General features: G+C 38.3%; 1 protein-coding gene across 4 annotated transcripts in view; it reads right to left on the bottom strand.

Annotated features, from left to right (window-relative positions):
* LOC135086779 (coatomer subunit beta') overlaps positions 1 to 10,813 on the bottom strand; it is a 40,586-nt gene extending 29,773 nt beyond the window's left edge. For 2 of the 4 annotated variants that reach the window (XM_063981569.1, XM_063981570.1), the window contains exons 1-7: positions 10,687 to 10,813; positions 9,808 to 9,966; positions 8,131 to 8,323; positions 7,647 to 7,795; positions 6,450 to 6,624; positions 5,263 to 5,449; positions 3,328 to 3,461 (exon numbers count right to left, since the gene is read on the bottom strand). In XM_063981569.1, the coding sequence (XP_063837639.1) occupies positions 3,328 to 3,461; positions 5,263 to 5,449; positions 6,450 to 6,624; positions 7,647 to 7,795; positions 8,131 to 8,323; positions 9,808 to 9,966; positions 10,687 to 10,689 (1,000 nt within the window). In that variant the 5' untranslated portion in view covers positions 10,690 to 10,813. Of the gene's footprint in view, positions 1 to 3,327; positions 3,462 to 5,262; positions 5,450 to 6,449; positions 6,625 to 7,646; positions 7,796 to 8,130; positions 8,324 to 9,807; positions 9,979 to 10,686 lie in introns of those variants that run through there. The other 2 variants (XM_063981566.1, XM_063981568.1) reach the window with 1 other exon arrangement.
* Positions 10,814 to 19,885: the final 9,072 nt, after the last annotated feature.

The following is a 19,885-nucleotide window of genomic DNA, read 5'->3' as shown; positions in this document are numbered from 1 at the left end:
TGAGGTACTAAACAGTAAAATTAAAGGCTAAAATTTTTATTGGGCATAGTTGAGGATATTTTCTAGGGCTATTAACGGATGGAAACACGATTTGATGAAGTTGACTCGATAGAATAAATTCCCAAAGTTACCTCTATTTGTTTTCTATTTATGGTTTTATTTTTAAAATAAGCGATTTGAGATTCTAAATCTTTTACTAAACTAAAGTTCAAAAATAACTTAAGGGCTTTTAACGGATGAAATTTTTATATTGCGTCTTATTTAGTTACTATGTTAAAAAATGTGGAAAAAATCGTCCATGACGGCTTGGACAATCTCAATCAGTCGCGCGGTGGCGCTTACGGAGGACGGACGCGTGTCAGTTTGTTGGACGTGACAGTTCGCGATTTGTCAATATTTTTGACAATGATGACTTTGATGAGTCACAGTATAATAATATCAGTGTTACTGGAGAAAGCTAAAATGTTTGATAATTAAGAATTATCAATTTTGTCTACCTATTGAAATTTAAATGGTTCGCATCCTTTTAAACGAAGACTCTACTCATGATACATAGTACATTCCTCAAATATGAGACAAAACCAATGAGTTAAAATTACATTTTAATAGTACCTACATACAATCGTCTTACACTCTTTAGAAGAGCACACTGATACCAATAAATAATAAAATATTAGGTCAGTGGGTCAAATATAGGGGCAGCTGCACGTCACTGAAAGACGATTCTGTTTACTCGGCATCTGGGCTGGAGAACATGAACCCTTGTTTACAGATGCAGATGTAAATGGAGTTATAACTGGACAAATTTTACATGAAATGTTTAACAGAAATCAGTTAAAAGACACATACATGGAATACCAATAAGGTTGCGGAGGGAAAGCTACCTATTATAAACTAGCGGCCGCCCGCGACTTCGTTCGCGTGGACCTCGTTTTACTCCCGTTAGATATCATGTTCATAGATGGCGTTTCACGGCTTCCCCCGAATGAATATTTACGAACGTCATACAGTAGTTTGTCCAGCGCTGTAGATTTTAACCAATGACGATAGGTAGATGGCGCTTTTTAGACACGTCTTATTTATTTGTCACATATCATCATAAGTTAGCTTATATGTTAATCTGGGTTATAAACAATTATACTGTAAAGTTTCAACAAAATCCGTTAAGTAGTTTTTGCGTGAAAGAGTAACAAACATCCAGACATCCAGACATCATGACATCCAGACATCCAAACTTTCGCCTTCATAATATTAGTAGGATAGGATATTTCACAATCCAAACTTATATTTACTATTTAGCATTTATAAATAACCCATTAAGATAGTAGCGCCCTCCTGTCAATGACATACCTGGAACGATAGAGTATTGGACAACTAATAAAAATGCTTTGTCCTAAATGACTGACGGATATCGTAGAGACCTGAAAGTTGGAAGGTGTGTTCTTTGTATGACGTAGGCATCCGATTTTCCGAAATGGGGTCATGAAATGAAGGGGGTGAAAAAAGGGGGCAAAGTTTGTATGGGACAAAGTGATTTTTTGGTTCAATCTACTTGAAATTTTGCTTAACAATTCCTTAATATTATAATTCATGACAAACGTGTAAAAGGGGTAGAAAGTTATTTTGGGAGTCATTTGCTTCGAAGTTGATATCAATACTAGATACTTACTGCTTTTGATTTAATTACTTTTTATTTTTACAAGTGTTTGAAAACTCCATGTCAGATTGCAATCAATGTCAAGTGAAATCTCAAATTAAAATGTCTCAATCTTAATGAGGAGGCTCTGCATTTATTCCTAGAATTCCCCTAACACCGTCAAATTACCCTTTCGAATTCAAGACAGTGCTGTTTCATAATGACTATAAACAAAGCTCAAAGTCAAACTCTAGCGACCTCTCCATAAACTCCCATGAGTGCTCAGAGCGGGTGCCTGCGGCAGATAACCGCGTGTGATGCTCATAGTGATTTTCGATACATACGTTATACATAAATTATGGAAAGAAAACACCCAGATCAATACAAACAAATATGTATGCAATTTTAGTATGATATTTTTATTTATTAATAAACAAAAAGACTGAACAAAATTGATGCGTGTACTGATTAATGTAATTAACCACATGCAAAGTTTCGTGAATTGCAACAACTATAATTTATTATCCAAGCTCTAAATAATCGCTACTACGAGTAACTGATCATAAAATGTTTTTCCAATCGCTCAAGCTCCCGATGACCTTCCCATAGGTCGGGTGACGTAATCTTGAAATTATTTTGGTCGACGCGGAACTTCCGGAAGGTCGGGTGACGCCACGCCTCTTTGAACCGTGTTTACTTTGGCAGTTATATTTTATATTAATTTATTCGATTCTAAAATATATTCCCAAAAATTCTGAAAGTTGTTTTAATTTGTATCACTTGGATATAATTTGTATTAGAAAGTGCTGTGATTGTGACGCTTGAACGGAAGGAAGTCAACCTAACCTAACCAACTGCGTATTTCTATACTGTGTAGCTGGAAATTGTGGCGGGAGCTCTTTGGCGCGCTGTTTTCGGCGAACAATTGCGCGCGCAGATTTTGACAGCGCGAAATACCTACTTTAGCAGAAATACCAAGCCTTAAGCTTAATCTAAATTATTTTAATAAATGTAAGTACAAATTCTAATTATTTTTTGAGATCATACAATTCTTTCAAAGACAAATTCTTCTTCTTAATCATCGGTCCCTCACTGATGAGGATCGCGACCACATATTATAGTGTTCCTCCACAGACTGCGGTCATAAGCTGTGTCTGTGTAATGGTGCGTCCAGACTGGGCGAACGGGCTCGCGCGGCACGCTGGTCATCCTGCTCACCCTGCTCTTGAGTGATGTCGAGTTTGCCGCGCGAGCCCGTTCGCCCAGTCTGGACGCCCCATAAGAAGATAGATAGACCACACTTTATTGTATACCACACAAGACCAGAAAAGAAAGAGAAGAAATAGACAAAAGATACGGCCTTTAGGAGGTCTTATCGCTAGATAGATAACTTTATTGGAACATACATAACAAGTTCGAGTATATCAGATACAGCAGTTATGGTTAACTGAGGTGTGCCGTGTCGGTATAAGACAATCGACTATATCTAATAGCCATAGCAACTAAACCTTTTGATGAATAAATTGATTCTCACGAATCACGAAATCTCGATAAAGACTGAGTATGAGTCTTCAACCAATCTAGCAAGCGTAGGCAAAGAAGCGTCAGCCAAATCTTTCATTTGCTTCTGGTAAGTTAGGGAAGGTGCTCCTGCAATGGAGATTAAATGACCGATGGTAATTATTGCGTACCTTCAGGCAGGGCTTTCAAGTTGACTTGCTGCATCTCGCAGTGCTTGGCCCAGATGATCTTGCCTCCGTTGACGTCCATGGAGATAGCTGGTTCTTCCCTGCCCACCTTGATCATTATGGTACCCTCATCATACCTGGTGGAACAAACAAAGGGCGTTTATAAGACACAATAACATACATGAAAGGCACAGCATTAGTTATCTAAAAATATGTCAATGGATATGCATCAGAATGTAGGTATTGTCAACCATGGTCATTATCATATCTCTCTATATGGCTCACTAACATTAGGCATGGGATCTACCTAGTTGTTACAATGACCCAATGCCTCTATAATGACAGGTCCTGCGCTGCCCTCATCCTGGGGCTTTTCACGACCTTCGCCAGATCGTCAGTCCACCGACAGGGAAGCCTGCCCACACGTATTCCGGCCCGTAGTCGCCACTCGAGAATTCTTCTGTTCCAATGTTCATCATTGCACTTACGTTAGGATGCCCCGCTGCCGTGTGAGCTAACAAGAACAAAACATAAACCCACTCACTCACCCTATAGCAACATTGTTGGAGCCGTGCTTTCACTTAAGTTAGGATGCCCTCGCTGCCGTGTGTGCTAATAAGAACAAAACATAAACCCACTCACTCACCCTATAGCAACATTGCTGGAGCCGTGCTTTCACTTAAGTTAGGATGCCCTCGCTGCCGCGTGTGCTAATAAGAACAAAACATAAACCCACTCACTCACCCTATAGCAACATTGTTGGAGCCGTGCTTTCACTTAAGTTAGGATGCCCTCGCTGCCGCGTGTGCTAATAAGAACAAAACAACCCACTCACCCTATAGCAACATTGTTCGAGCCGTGCATCGAAGAGATGGTCCACACGCGCTCGAAGCCGTAGTTAAGCGAGGACTCGAGACGGTAGGTGCCTTAGCAGCATACGACTATAAAACTTGTTGCTTGCACTTACGTTAGGATGCCCCGCTGGCGTGTGTGCTAACAAGAACAAAACAACCCACTCACCCTATAGCAACATTGTTGGAGCCGTGCATCTAGGAGATGGTCCACACGCGCTCGAATCCGTAGTTGAGCGAGGACTCGAGGCGGTAGGTGCCTTAGCAGCATACAACTATAAAACTTGTTGGTTACACTTACGTTAGGATGCCCCGCTGCCGTGTGTTAACAAGAACAAAACAACCCACTCACCCTATAGCAACATTATTCGAGCCGTGCATCGAGGAGATGGTCCACACGCGCTCGAAGCCGTAGTTGAGCGAGGACTCGAGGCGGTAGGTGCCTTAGCAGCATACGACTATAAAACTTGTTGCTTGCACTTACGTTAGGATGCCCCGCTGCCGTGTGTGCTAACAAGAACAAAACAACCCACTCACCCTATAGCAACATTATTCGAGCCGTGCATCGAAGAGATGGTCCACACGCGCTCGAAGCCGTAGTTGAGCGAGGACTCGAGGCGGTAGGTGCCTTAGCAGCATACGACTATAAAACTTGTTGCTTGCACTTACGTTAGGATGCCCCGCTGCCGTGTGTGCTAACAAGAACAAAACAACCCACTCACCCTATAGCAACATTATTCGAGCCGTGCATCGAAGAGATGGTCCACACGCGCTCGAAGCCGTAGTTGAGCGAGGACTCGAGGCGGTAGGTGCCTTAGCAGCATACGACTATAAAACTTGTTGCTTGCACTTACGTTAGGATGCCCCGCTGCCGTGTGTGCTAACAAGAACAAAACAACCCACTCACCCTATAGCAACATTGTTGGAGCCGTGCATCGAGGAGATGGTCCATACGCGCTCGAAGCCGTAGTTAAGCGAGGACTCGAGGCGGTAGGTGCCTTAGCAGCATACGACTATAAAACTTGTTGGTTGCACTTACGTTAGGACGCTGCCGTGTGTGCTAACAAGAACAAAACAACCCACTCACCCTATAGCAACATTGTTGGAGCCGTGCATCGAAGAGATGGTCCACACGCGCTCGAAGCCGTAGTTGAGCGAGGACTCGAGGCGGTAGGTGCCGGCGTGCCAGATGCGGATGGTGCCGTCCTCCGAGCCCGTAAGCAGGATCGGCAACTCCGGGTGAAATGACACGGCCGACACGTTCTGAGCGTGACCTGGGAACGAGGGGGCGACTATATTTATTTATTTATTTATTTATTTATTTATTTGTTATTCATTATTGAGCAATTACATATTTGATCCAAATAGCGTCCTAAATCCTTTTTAGGACGCTATTTTTTTATAGAGATATAGAGAGACGCCAACTAATGCGCTGAGTTCGAAACTCAGTGACGCATTAGAAATTGACACAAAGTAATCAAAATATGTGCTCATTATCCACTGCGGTATCAGTACTCAACGTTCAAATAATCTTTAGTACTACGCAATGTAAACTGTTTACATTATGACGTCTGCAGAAATTGTGTTCTGTTTTTGGGCATATTGCTGCGACACCGGCCCCGCCCCATTTTCACATCTCCCTTTAGTTTCTGTGATCTGTGGGTGGGACCAATGATGACAAAAAAAAACTCCAGAGTAATGTGTCTAAGCAAGCTTACTTTGTAATAGATCACGTATACAATGTTAATAGAATTACGGTTGGTATCATGCTGTCTACACAGGAATTGTAGTGGTAAGAACTCCAGATGGAAAATGTTGCCACGTCAACAAAATAATATCAACTGTTGTTGAGAAAACTCTAGAACTAGTGTGGCAAAACATTTTTGAATGAAGCCAGACGTGCCGTGCAGTGTAGTCAAATGATTGGGGGAGGCATAGAACGTGCTATGACTGAAATGATGATATTTATATATATTTTTTATGCTAGACAAGGCAGGTATTTGACCGCAATCGCACCTGGTGTTAAGTGAGATGCAGTCTAGGATGGTACATATCTGCCCTGTAAGTGCCCATTCACTCTCGGTGGCGTGTCCAAAATATTGTTTTGCATGCCAACAATGGACGCGTGTCATTGGATCACCATGAGAACTCTTAGATGGACAGTTCAGCAATCGTGACTAGTGACCAAAGCGGAGAGAAGAGATGTGTCTGAATAACCAATCGGATATCGTTTACCTCTCCGCCCAACTTCTTTTCGGAAACTTGGGGTCTTACCTTCCAAAGTCTGCACGCAGGTCTTGTTCTGGTAGTCCCAGATCTTGACGAGGCGGTCGTCAGCGCCGCTGATGAGGTAGGGCTTGTCGCCGCCGTGGTAGTAGTCGACGCAGTTGACGCCCTTCTCGTGGCCCTCCAGCGTGAAGTTGGAGATGGAGGAGCCTAGCTGCCACACCTGGTGGATGATGGAGCAGTTTAGAATCGATTTCGAGGATTTTATTTATTTATTTATTCAGAAACTCAACAGCTGTTTTACAATATTCATGTTAGTTTGATGAGCAACCGCCTCTGTGGTCTAGTGCTAAGACCACCTTCAGACGCAGAGGTCCCGGGTTCGATTCCCAGTGGGGGCAGTTTTTTCTGTTCGATTTGGTTGGTGGCAGGGCTTGTTTTAAGTCCGCCTGGCTAGCTACCACCATCTTACCAAGTCTGTCGCCAAAACAACAATGTTAACAGCATTATTGTGTTCCGGCAGTTAGAAGTAAGATAGCCAGTGCCTCCGTGGTTGAGGATTCCGGGTGAAGCTCGCTTTCACCTTCGGCCTGATCGTCACTTACCATCAGGTGAGATACAGGCCAAGAGCTGCCTCGTTGTGGATAAAAAAAAGATTACTTACAGCATTGGGCTACTACACCTTGCGAAGCATTAGAATCGATGAGACAATTGGGCTACTAATTGAAACTGGTACATCACTAAGAAAGAAGCTGCACAAACAGAACGTAAACACCTTTTGTTGCCAACGAGGCACACCATCACAGGATAAGTCCATACAGGAAGCAACTGGACACAAAATAGTCTATGTTAGGTAGCTTCTACGAACAGCCACGTATAAACTCAACGACAATAGACGACAGGGCATGTTGGTCATGTTAGTGCTTCTAAGTTATAAAAACTGTATAAATATTTTTGTCTGCTGATTGTGGCACCACTTACAAGTCCACTGGTAGCCTAAAGTACGGCAGCTGCAAAAGTTCTTAGCCCTCAAAGCTGGGTTATTGAATCCACCTCGAAAAAGAATCCTTGTCCAAAGATTATTTATAAGCAGCACAGCAGCAGACCACAATCACACCTGTTATTCTAGGATGGTGAATAACTGCCCTGCAAATGCTATTCACTCTCGCCTTGAACCCCAGAACAAGTATTCGGGAAAGATCTATAAAATACACGAGGCCAGATCATAGTGTTCAATGCACTTGCCTTTACGGTGGTGTCAAGACTGGCACTCGCGAAGGTGTTGTTGTCTTTAGGGTTGATCACGATCTGCATAACGTAGTGGGTGTGCCCCTCGAACACTTGCTGGCACGCCCAGTTGCGGTCCCAGTTCCATAGCTTGATCAGCAGGTCGTCTGTACACGAACAATTGAAATTGTAATTAGCGATAAAAAATTATACTACAAGAATAAAAATCTATTCAGAAATTTTGATATCGCGGCGAAATGCGAATAGGTGAAAAGCTAAAAGGATTTTTTGATTTCGAGGTATACGACTAACAAACGTTCACAAACATTACTATGAGATCTCACAGGGTCCCAAAAACCTATTCATAGACAATACTTAATTAAATGTGAACCAATCACAGAGCTCTAATCAACGCTGTGCGTTCGACTTCGCATAGCATTGCTGCTTCACTTAAGCAGGCATAGTTTATGAATATGGATGTAAGCAAATCTACACTACTCACCGCTGCTGGTCAGGATGTAAGGCTGTGTGGGGTGCACGGCGATGCACCTGACGTAGTCGGAGTGAGCCTCGAAGGCGTGCACCCGCTCCAATGTGTTGTAGTTGAACACACGGATCTGCATGTCGTCGGAGCCCGTGATGACCCAGTTCTTGCGCGGCACGAACTTCGCCGCTCTGACCGGGATGTCGCATACCTACAAGATCCAATGCTTTAGCATCGCCAGGTTCAGAGTCAAATTGTTTATAACAGCGGTTCCCGAATGGTGGTCCGCGGAACCCTGGGGTTCCGTGGAAAGGCCGCAAGGGTTCCGTAAAAAATATTATCCCACGTTTCGTGACCGACGTTGTTCGCTCGCACCGACTTGTTTACGCACAAGGGAGGGGCAGGGCGTACGGTCGGAGTAGTACGGGGGTTCCGCTAGGAAAAGTATAATCAATTAGGGTTCCTTGGCAAAAAAAAATTGGGAAACCCTGGTTTATAACACCCAAAATGGCCAAAAAGCAGTAGTAGTTTTGTAGCATATTTGTTGTGCAATAAATAATGCTATCTCTACAATTTTAATTAATACTAGCTTTCCGCCCGCGGCTTCGCCCGCGTGGAATTTTGTCTGTCATAGAAAACTCTAATAATAAGGGTTTATCGCGCGCGTATTTGCTCACCGTTTAGACCTACCCTGGACTACAACAAACATTTTAAAACCCAATATCAGCTCAATCGGCCCAGCCTTTCTCGAGTTTTAATCAGACTAACGAACATCAATTCATTTTTATTTGTATAGATGACCGCCAGATAAAAATGAATATCAATGTGTTCAGTGTAGACTTTCAGTGAACAAAATGGAATAAAACTTCAAAACTGGCAGATATGTATAATGCATGTTAGGAGAGCAATGGACCCCACCCCAAATAAATAATACTACTAATATTATAAATGCGAAAGTTTGGATGTCTGGATGTTTGTTACTCTTTCTCACGCAAAAACTACTGAACTGATTTTGATGAAACTTTACAGTATTATTGTTTATAACCCAGAATAACACATAGGCTATAATTTATGACGATATGAGACAAACTAAATTTCACGCAGGTGAAGCCGCGGGCAAAAGCTAGTAATTAATATTTATTAACAATCAACCTAGTCCAATACTAACCCACTAGTAATTCTAACCATAAAAAGATTACATAAACACTTCAAATTGCAATTCCAATAAGAAAGTTATGATTCAGCTTAAAATTCTGTTTGTAAACAGCCCAGTACTACAAAGAATGAATTTATCTAAATAATAATATTGAGTTGTTTTCTAACAACTGAAAACCATTTAAAAATGCATTATTGAATTGATACCACACTTTATCAAATTATGATATCCAATCTTCCTATAACATCAATACTCAATACTTTATGTAGTAGTAGATACAAACACTAAAATAAAATCACTTGTTTTTGTATCTGAAAAGCCTTGTCCATACCTAAATGTTCACATAAGATTCTAATCACTGTAGTTTTTAAATCCTATAACTGTTTATTTTTCCACAAAAGAATGAAATAAATAGCTGCAAATTGTTTAGGCGTTCACAAATTTAAAGGGTGGTGGATCTGGGTGTGGTCAGCACCAAAAAAATATGGTTGTGTAAAATTATTACATGATTATTTCATCATACAGCAAGAGTCACTTACCTCAAATCTCTTGATTTGGGTGTTGGTCTGTGTGTTCCAGATGTTGACGTCGCCGTTGTACAGCGAGCACAGAAGCCATGGCTCGGTCGGGTGCTGGTCCACGCATTTCACGCGGTCCGACCTCGCCATCAACTTCCTCTTGATATCCAACCTCAACGGCTGCGGAAACATTGTTGATTTAGTCTTTATTGCATACAATGCTATTCAAAGGTAATAATATAATATAATGAAATAAAATAACTGGAAGAACAAAAAGATGCTCAGTTCTACCACCAAATTAGAAAAAATCTAGTTAGACTACTTAGATAGTATTAAGCTTCCTTTGGTAGTTTTCTATAAATTAATCAAAGAGCATCTTGCAAAACATGATTAGTAATAGTAGTTTGTTTAATATGTTATAAAATCTTGTTCAAATCAATAAAATCCTATGTAACATGACATTAAGATGAAATGTAGTTCTATACTTGGTACATAGGAACATTATTTAATTTTGTAAAAAAAACTTAAGGATTGAGTAAGCACAAGGGACCGTTTGTCAATAGAAACATTGGTTTTACAATTATTGTTTTAGACGAGTAATAGACTTCTACTATTTGATGAATACCATTTATATTTTTGTAGACAGTACTCCTCTCACTCAATGCACACGCCTAGCACAAGATGTCTATGTTGTAAACGTGAACTAAATCTCGGTGTACACGACTAGGAAACCGCATCTGCACTTCCAACGCATATTGGTAACGTGGAACCTAAATACTAAAACCGACTCGACGCCGACATACAACAGTGTACAATCCGAAACTTACACTTATCACACTTTGCGTACGCTACAGATACACTTGTCTGAACATGCAAAAAAGTATTCACTTATTTACTTACCATTTTTGATGATAATGAACAATCGTTGTGCTGCAAAAACTCCTTGGATATAAAGTAATTTGTACGCAACAGTGAACTTCGGTGAAAACTGAAATGATTCCGTTCCGTGGAAGTTTGACAGGGTGGGTGGACGTGTCACTAGTGATGCTACGATATATCGAAAATCGACTAGTTTCAATCGTAATAGTATCGATTTGATTAATAATTCCCAAAAATGTTTGATATCTGTTTCAAAATACTTGGGAAGCGCATTTTTAAATACTATATAGTATTTAAAAATGTATTTATTTATAGTATATAAGTATGTTAATCCGTTGTCTAGCACCCATAGTACAAGCTTTGCTTTGTTTGGGACTATAAGTATGGTGTAAAATGTCCAAGGAATTTATTTATTAAGGTAGCGCAAAATTACTGTTTGTAAGTGTATGTATGTAATTAACCTATATTCTTTTAACATGATGTGGTATAAAAAAAATGTACTTGTTTTGAGAAAAAAAAATATTCCATCTTATTACAAAAAATATTTCAGAACTGTATCCAATCATGTACTACCGGTTATACCTAGTACTAAAGATTGATGCTAGGATCAATTAATAATTGAATTCTTATCAGAAGACAAAGCAGGCTGATTCGAAAATAAGATAAGCTTTAGGAATTATCTAAAAATACTTATACACAGAAAAAAAAAACAAAATTCATTTCATTAAAAACTTAATAATAAAATATGATGAGCTCACTCGTAGCTCAGTGACATTTTCCTACGTACAAAAATGTATCATTTTATTTTTCAAGCATCAGTTATTTGATTTCCCAATAAAGGATTCCATATACGAAGCTTCCCACAGATGGCGCCAGCGGCGGTCCGCTGGACACATCAAACTGACAAAATGTGACAGTTGAAATAATATAAGCCTTCACTCTGGCATTTTTTTGTTTAAATACCTCACTCCTTGAAGGAATTACATTTTCAAATTCATGATTGGAGACCTTAGCATCCAATTCATTAATTTCAATATACCACCGGTAGTGTCCGGTAGCAAAGGTTTCACTCGGAGCCTCTTTACTGTTACTATGTTTGTGGTAGTGATCATTGCCATTTTCATGTCATTAAAATTATTTGAATTTGCAGATAGAAATCAAATTCCTTTTTATTTCAATTCATTCATAAATAATATTCAAAATAATTTACATGTAGATCGCGCAACGAGAGTTGGGGTCATCATACAAGCAAAGGTTCTGTAATCAAATAATCAGAGTTCATTCACCTATACTTTTGTTGCCCGACCAATAAATGATTGATAATATCCGGTAACGAATATTGCAACACTTTTATCGATTAAATCCTTGACAGTAATTTTTATGAAGTTGCATCACTACGTGTCACTTTTTTCAGTTCGACTTTTTTGTAGGAAATGGCAAGGGCATTAAACTATGCAGCCAAACCTTCAGGATTGTACAAAATAATCTTTTTTAATTATTTATCTAGCTTTTGCCCACGGCTTCATTTGTCACGGATCGTCATAAATTATACTCAGGCTTTATGTTATTCTGGGTTATGACTGTAGAGCAGTCTTTCCCAAAGTGGGCGATAACGCCCCCTTGTGGGCGCTGCAGGCTCAAACGGGGGCGGTAAGAGACCCAAAAAAAATCGGAACGTTGTGTAGAGGCTTGGGAGGCGTCATCTGCTAGGAGGACTCTTAGACACCGACTGATCTCGACTCTTGACTACAAAAATGGCTAAAAAATAATTTATTCTCAAAGTGGGCAGTAGACTAAATAAGTTTGGGAACCGCTGCTGTAGAGCAAAGTAATACTTTTGCTACAACCGCAAAATTATTTTTATATAAATGAGTAATAAAGATGTTGTACTGTACCTATAAAGGTCAAAAGACCTTTATTACTCCTTTAAAAAAATATTTTCGAACAATTAATGGAATTATCCTATCTCTGTATTTTTGTTTGGCTTAACTTTTCTGTGGGTATTTAGGATTGTCTATGCTTAGGCCCATATCTCCAGGGTCAGTGTGACGCACTCATATTGGGACACCCTGTATACATAATAAGTTTCAAAAAAAATGGGTTTCAAAGGTATTAATAGGTACTTAACTTGACCTGTGATATAATCAAAACCATGTAAGGACTATACTCCAATATAAATAAAAACCAAACTTTCCCATACACTTTATTTGTTCATGTCAATAAGAAAAGAAATTAAATTACAATAAAAACTTAATAATGTACAAACTTGATTGGTAATAATAACCTATAATAAAAAAATTACAGACGTTTCACAATATCGGCGTTAATAATATAATAAATAAAACATGTTCTCTATCCATACAATGTGTGGAAAATATAATTTATTTCCTAAGGCATGAATGATGTTCATAGAACGAACGGGGTGACTCAAGGGCCATTATTATCTCCTTAACTTTTTGGTCTCAATGTGTTAGTAAGGGCGTGTGTCGACGAGCCGGTTACTGGCCAAGACATCGATCCGGACCGCGACTTACCCGACTGGGTAGAAAGAAACCGGCTCGTCAACACACACCCTAAAAGATCGTGTCACTTGCATATTTGAGACAAAAACTTATGGAGTGGTATTTACAATTTACATAATAACAATTTATTTATGAATAACCTAAAGTAAACATTATTTCTACAGAAGCTCAATTTTCGTGGCGATTATGAACAGAAAATTTCACTTATTTCAAGTGATAATCAAATTAGTCTTAGCAGGGCAATGGTAGTTTCCTTGACGTAATTTATTAATTTTTATGCATTTTGTTATTCTGCACGGTAGGCTAGGAGCCCGATGTAGAAATTAATTATCTACCCGCCAGCGGGCTCGGATATGCGCTACTTTCATTGCACGGACTCTATACAGGGTGTTTGGTAAATGGGTATATGAGCCGACACTAGCCCATGTTAACATGGGCATATAAATGGTATGGTGAAGTCAGAAAATTGATATCTTCATTTTAATTATTTTAATTTTCATACAAATCGGAATTTATAAAATTTATTTTGTATTAAAATTAAAAAAAAAAAAATGATGAAATCAAATTTCTGACTTCACCATACCATTTATATGCCCATGTTAACATGGGCTAGTGTCGGCTCATATACCCATTTACCAAACACCCTGTAGATAGTTTTATTTTGTCTTTTTTATCTATGCCGTGATGGGAGAGCGATCCGCTTCTTCTATAATCTTCGCGATAAATATTGTCTATGCAGGGATGACTCCCAATTATGAACAAAAAATGAAAACATTTGAACATAACGGACTTTTCAGTACACCTGCCTCTTTATTGCACATTGACAGCACACATTTGTTAATTAATCAATGTGTTTCAATTAATTACGTGACTGATGAACTCACATAAAGCAATTAACATTTCTTAATTAGATAACTTAATCCTGTTCTAAAAAATAACCAGAAAAAATGGAAAAAAGCTAGCTAGTCTGAATCAGAACTTTGACTATTGGGTAGTTGAACCTCGCAACAAAGAATATGCTCATTACTACATAGTACTATGTATTTCCATAAAAGCCCTTCGTTAGCAAAAATAGACATGGTTTAAGCTTTTCTAAGATTTTAATTTTAATGAAACTACATAATATTCATTAACCAAAAAAAATCATAACACACCATTTCTTCACGCGGTCCTACCGTCTCAATAGTTTAGGAATATTTACTTAACTTCTATTCATTTCAATTTTCAAAAATATAGCTTTTGTTTTTGTTAAATATACAATTGTATGCAAAATTTAACCACTAATTAGAATGAGGATAACCATTAACATTATAAAATTAAGACTAATAAATGAACGGACAACTCTTTATATACAATTTCCTACGAAACACTGAACAATGTAATAACACAATTTCTGTGATATATTCAGTTTCAAAGTTGGTCTACTATGCATTTATAAATACCTCATGATTATAATAAAATTATCCAAAGGTCTCCGAGTAGTATTAGCGCAGGGCCTCACACATGTGCGATCCGACCTTGTATTCAAAACTAATAGCATAAAGTCCGGTCACCGAGCAGATAGAATTTCATACAATGACCCCAAGCTACCCATCCTTATCGCTCGCGCGTAATTATATTGCTGTCCCGCTCGCAGATTCACTACGGCCGCCCGTCGCACAGTGAGTGTGCAAGGCAATAGCAATATAATTACGCGCGAGCGGTAAGGATGGGTGGCTTGGGGTCATTGTACGAAATTCTATCTGCTCGGCGACCGGACTTTAGGTTTAATTATGTTTTATGTCTCTATTTGTGTATTGTTGTTGTCACCTATAATGAAGCTTACACTTAGCATGAAACCAAATGTTATTGTTTCTCATATTATTATCTAGTTTAGTGTAATGTGTTGGTGAGCATTTTAATTAAATAAATAAATTATGACGTTGTGCTTAATGTATTCTCTTTTATTTATATTTTTGCTTTTGTTGGCAATTGCTAACAAGAACAAACAAATAGGATTTTGCAAGGGAATCAGGCCATTAAAAATTTTTTGATTTTGGATAGGTAATTGTATTTAAACAATCTATAAATACATAATTTTTTAGTAATATTCCTAGCGCAGGTTTAGGTGCTTTAGTACTTTGATACTTTGCCTCTTCTTACACTCTATTGCTTCACTAAATCTAGTGATAGCCACCAATGGCCATATACTATCATAATAGTTTCATACATTTGATACAGTCGTATTACATACACTTCTTAATCTAATTCAGCAAAATCCATAAAAGGATCTCAGATCACACACATATATCATATGCTTAACAATTATACTATTCGCTCAGTTATCATATCTATAATATATGAAAAATAAAGAATTTAAACAGGACAACTAAAGTTAATATAACAATGGAATAATAGTTTAGTGCATAATGTAGTTACGATAGTTAATTATTTTCTTTTATGTATTCTAGAAGTTAGAAGAAGATTGTTTGTGAGTTAATTTAGTCCTAAAGAAGGTTAATAATTACTTTGAGATCAACCAATTTTTTTAGATAACAGAAGGAGAAAACATCTACTTTGTTAATCATGACATTCCACTGATAAGGCATAATTCAGTAATAACATGTCGTTTTAACATTAAATCTTAGTGCTAATGCATTATACTAAATACCTTCACTTAAGGCACGCACATAATTACTATTCAACTACCCCTCGTATCTAACAGCTAGATTGATCAAAAGTAATTTTCAAATCGCAGAATTGGTGCCATAATTTAAGTTTTGGAGGAGGCCTTTGTCCAGCAGAGGACGTCATTTGGCTGAAACGAACGAATGTTAAAATTATGGCACCAATATAATAATGGCACCAAAATATTTAACAAATGTTTTGTTACATATTTTGTCAGTAAAAAAAATTTACATTTTGCATAAAAAGCATGCAAACAAAAAAATAACAAATAACTATCAATCGACTATGTTGGGAATGTATTAGTCTTGGCTACGTGGCTTTTTATTATATTAATTTAACTATTATAATAATAATATAGCTTTGGTTCAATTGAGGCTTCTTGACAGGAAAGTGAAGCATCATGTTGAGCAGTTTTGTTATATTTCCTAGTAAATAACTGACTCTTAATATGTAATATTATAGGATAACCATTAAACATGTGTTAACATAATGTAAGTGCAGGCAAATAAAACAAAACAATGGGATATCACTTAACATTCTCTCAAGAAGTCAGCATGAGATATCTGAAATGTTTTTTTTATGCATAACAAGGCAAGTATTTGACCACACGCAGCTGGTGTTAAGTGGGATGCAGCCTAGGATGGTACATTTTTACTGAAACTCAAGAGAAAGATGGGATTATCCTTAATTTGACACTGGTTTTATTTGCAAACTGCACAGCCACAATTGAAAAAAAAAGAACAAAAAAACTTTGGTAATAGTACGCACTGCATACCAAGTCAACAAAGGACATTGTCAGAAACCGCCTAAAAAACCGCCCAAAAACATTAACCCATCATAATTATTTTCTATTTTTTTTAATACATTAAGCACCCTTTCATTCTAATGGACACTTAAGCATTGAAAAATTAAATAAATAAGTCTTTTAACGTTTATTCTATAATACTATTACAACTTCCGGACGTTTTGGTGCGTGGCATGGTCTAAAACCTATCAAGTTCCATAATTTTTGCCGATAAAATCTGTACGAGGCATTACCGTACTTTATTGCTGGGAGTCCATGTATAGTGATGTTCCTGCGGCCATCATAGACAATAAAATATCGATTTTGAAAATAAAATAAATCGATTAAACTGCTTTGAAGACTAGATTTGCGTTAAAAGCTAAAAAGATATTGACAGTTTGACACTATTACAAGAAGATATCTAAAGTGTCCAACTGGTCGAAGGTCGTAAATAAAATAAAAATAATTAGGACCATAAACTGATATTCATGGTATCATAACTGTAAAAGTGTCAGAATCCGATGTTGAATCCAATGCCAGTTGAAGTGTGAGAAACATATATATTTTTTTTTTGTGACAGGAGGCAAATGAGCAGACGGATCACCTGATATCAACCTAGTATAGTTGCCAGTCTCTCATAATCTATGCCAATGAGGGTTTTCGCGATTGAAAAATCCGCCAGATGGCAATACGTAGACGTGAGGTCCAAATGCTGCATGATTGGTTATTTTTGACATGACATTGACAGATATCCACCAATCATGCAGCATTTGGACCTCGCGTCTACGTATTGCCATCTCGCGGATTTTTCAATCGCGAAAACCCTCATTCATAGCACATGTATAATAATAGACCAAATGAACTTTTATAGATTGTGAAAGAGAAGATAAAGATTTTATTATTTTATTAAAATCTTGCCACGAGGTAGTTTTTCAGTAGAAACCAGGATTGGATAATCGCTACAGGCAAGTATCAGAACATTTTATAAATATTTTTAATCGATTATATCCATGTGAATCGTTTTAATAAATTGTCATTTTACTTTTTCAATTAAAACTTTTTCAATCCCTAGTCTTGTCAAACTGTCATAATGTCAACAAATTATAAATGTCACGTCAGTTGACTCAATTTCAGTCTTCTGTGCGTTTATATTTTTATTTCAATGAAATAGTGCTAAAGGGTTAGTACTAAAACTGAAAGCCTTTTTTCAGAAAGAAAACCAATGTGGTGCCCTTATTATTCATGCTGTTTGAAAGTTACAAGTCAGTGATACAGAGTTGCCGACATTATAACTCCGTAGTGATACCATACCAAAGAAGAAGTTTTCCTAAACACTTGTTGTTTTTAATATGTGATCGAATAAAAAGGATTAATTCTACTGCTCAAATGGAATAACTTATCCCAAGAGACCGAATATAAAAAAAACCTCTCCATAGAAATTATCACCATCACGAGGATGTGAATTTTTTTGAGAATTTGATATTGGTCCTGTAAGAAAAGTAGTTGTATTTCAGTAGTAGAATCAACCCTTCTTGTTTCATCAGCAAGAGTAACTATAAAAACGCCCTGTAGGTAGGTATTATTAAGCTGAAGAGTTTGTTTAGTGTCAAAGACTGTCACACAGTGTAACTTAAATTGGCATATTATGATAATGAACATAAAAACTTAAATAAATATTTATGTTAATATTTTTTCTATTTATTTATTTTCCCAAAGCTTCACAGTGACAGCTGAAACAGCAATACTGTTAACAAAACAGTAAAACTAAACTTGGAACAAACTGTTACAAATATGAGGGGTTTAATATTTTACAAATTAAAATAAAACCGCATGTTGCTTTACTTTCTAGTATAGGTAATAAATGTAATTAATGGCTAGATTATTAATGTTACTTTGTTACCCTCAATAGTGAGGAAATCTTATAAAATGGTAACCCTGATTTTTATTGTCATTCAAGTGCTCTTTCTTCGCATAGGCTTCTGTGATTTGGCCAAGGGCCACACACATTGCGATAACATTATGCGACATTGATTTGACAGCAGCGGAGTGAAGTCTTGCGACTATGCAAAATGATACCCTGTAATCGTAGCGCATACAGACATAGACGGGGCGGGGCACATAGCTCGTAGAGCTGATGGCCGCTGGGGCAGGAAAGTTCTTGAGTGGCGACCACGAGCCGAAAGACGTAGCGTGGGCAGGCCTCCCACTAGGTGGACCGACGATCTGGTGAAGGTCGCGGGAGGTGCCTGTATGCGAGCGGTGCAGGATCGGTCTTCGTGGAAATCCTTGGGGGAGGCCTTTGTCCAGCAGTGGACGTCTTTTCGGCTGAAACGAACGAACGAACGATACGTATTACCACTATTTACCAGACATTACTATTTATTGCATACTCGCCGGATTACACGTAGGAGCACGCGCGTAACAGCTTCGGCCTTGCATTATTATAAGATCTTGTTCCGCCTTTTTACGAACTTCCTCCGTGAGGATATCCCCGCCGAATTCTATGATGAACCTATCAAAAGTCATATTCTGCAATGTCAACCCACCACAAGGTGGACCGACGACCTGATAAAGGTAGCGGGAAGGCGCTGGATGCAGGCCGCTACCAACCGTGCGATGTGGAAGTCATTGGGGGAGGCCTATGTTCAGTAGTGGACGTCCTGTGGCTGAAATGATGATGATGATGAAGAAATGAATGAAAATGACAAATCTTCGAACGTGTATAATACCGTGCCAAAGTAATCATATAATTTTGGCACCTTAATAACTATTGCCGTTTTTGTTGTAAAGATCATGCAGCGCTACTTGCGGATATTATTGGAAAGAAAACTATGTGGGCTCTAGATCTGAAGCCGCTTTAACGAACACGAAGTGCTCATACAATGCGGCGTATTTTCTTCCAGTCTTTAGTCAGGACTTTAGTCGAATTAAAACCCCGGTTGAACGTGATATAGCCGCACTAGAATACGATGCTTTTTTGCATAATCGCAAGACTTCGTTCCGGTGTCGACCGAATGTTATCATGATGTATGTGGCCCAGGGGTTACCGTAGCCGCTAAGGTTTGAAACTTCTTGCTTAAAATATTGTAGTCTTTGGCATAGACTACGATGGTAGTCATGGAGATAGGAGTTTGTTATCTCGTGTCAGATGTAAATGGTGAAAAGAAAACTCATGATTCGTGGTATTTTTATGTAATATGTAGGTATTTTATAAAAGTGGAACCCCGAGTGATCTCCAAAACCCATT

This window comes from Ostrinia nubilalis, chromosome Z, assembly GCF_963855985.1.
Source record: "Ostrinia nubilalis chromosome Z, ilOstNubi1.1, whole genome shotgun sequence".
In the NCBI taxonomy this organism is placed as follows: domain Eukaryota; kingdom Metazoa; phylum Arthropoda; class Insecta; order Lepidoptera; family Crambidae; genus Ostrinia; species Ostrinia nubilalis.
This window is presented reverse-complemented; position numbering and strand designations above follow the sequence as displayed.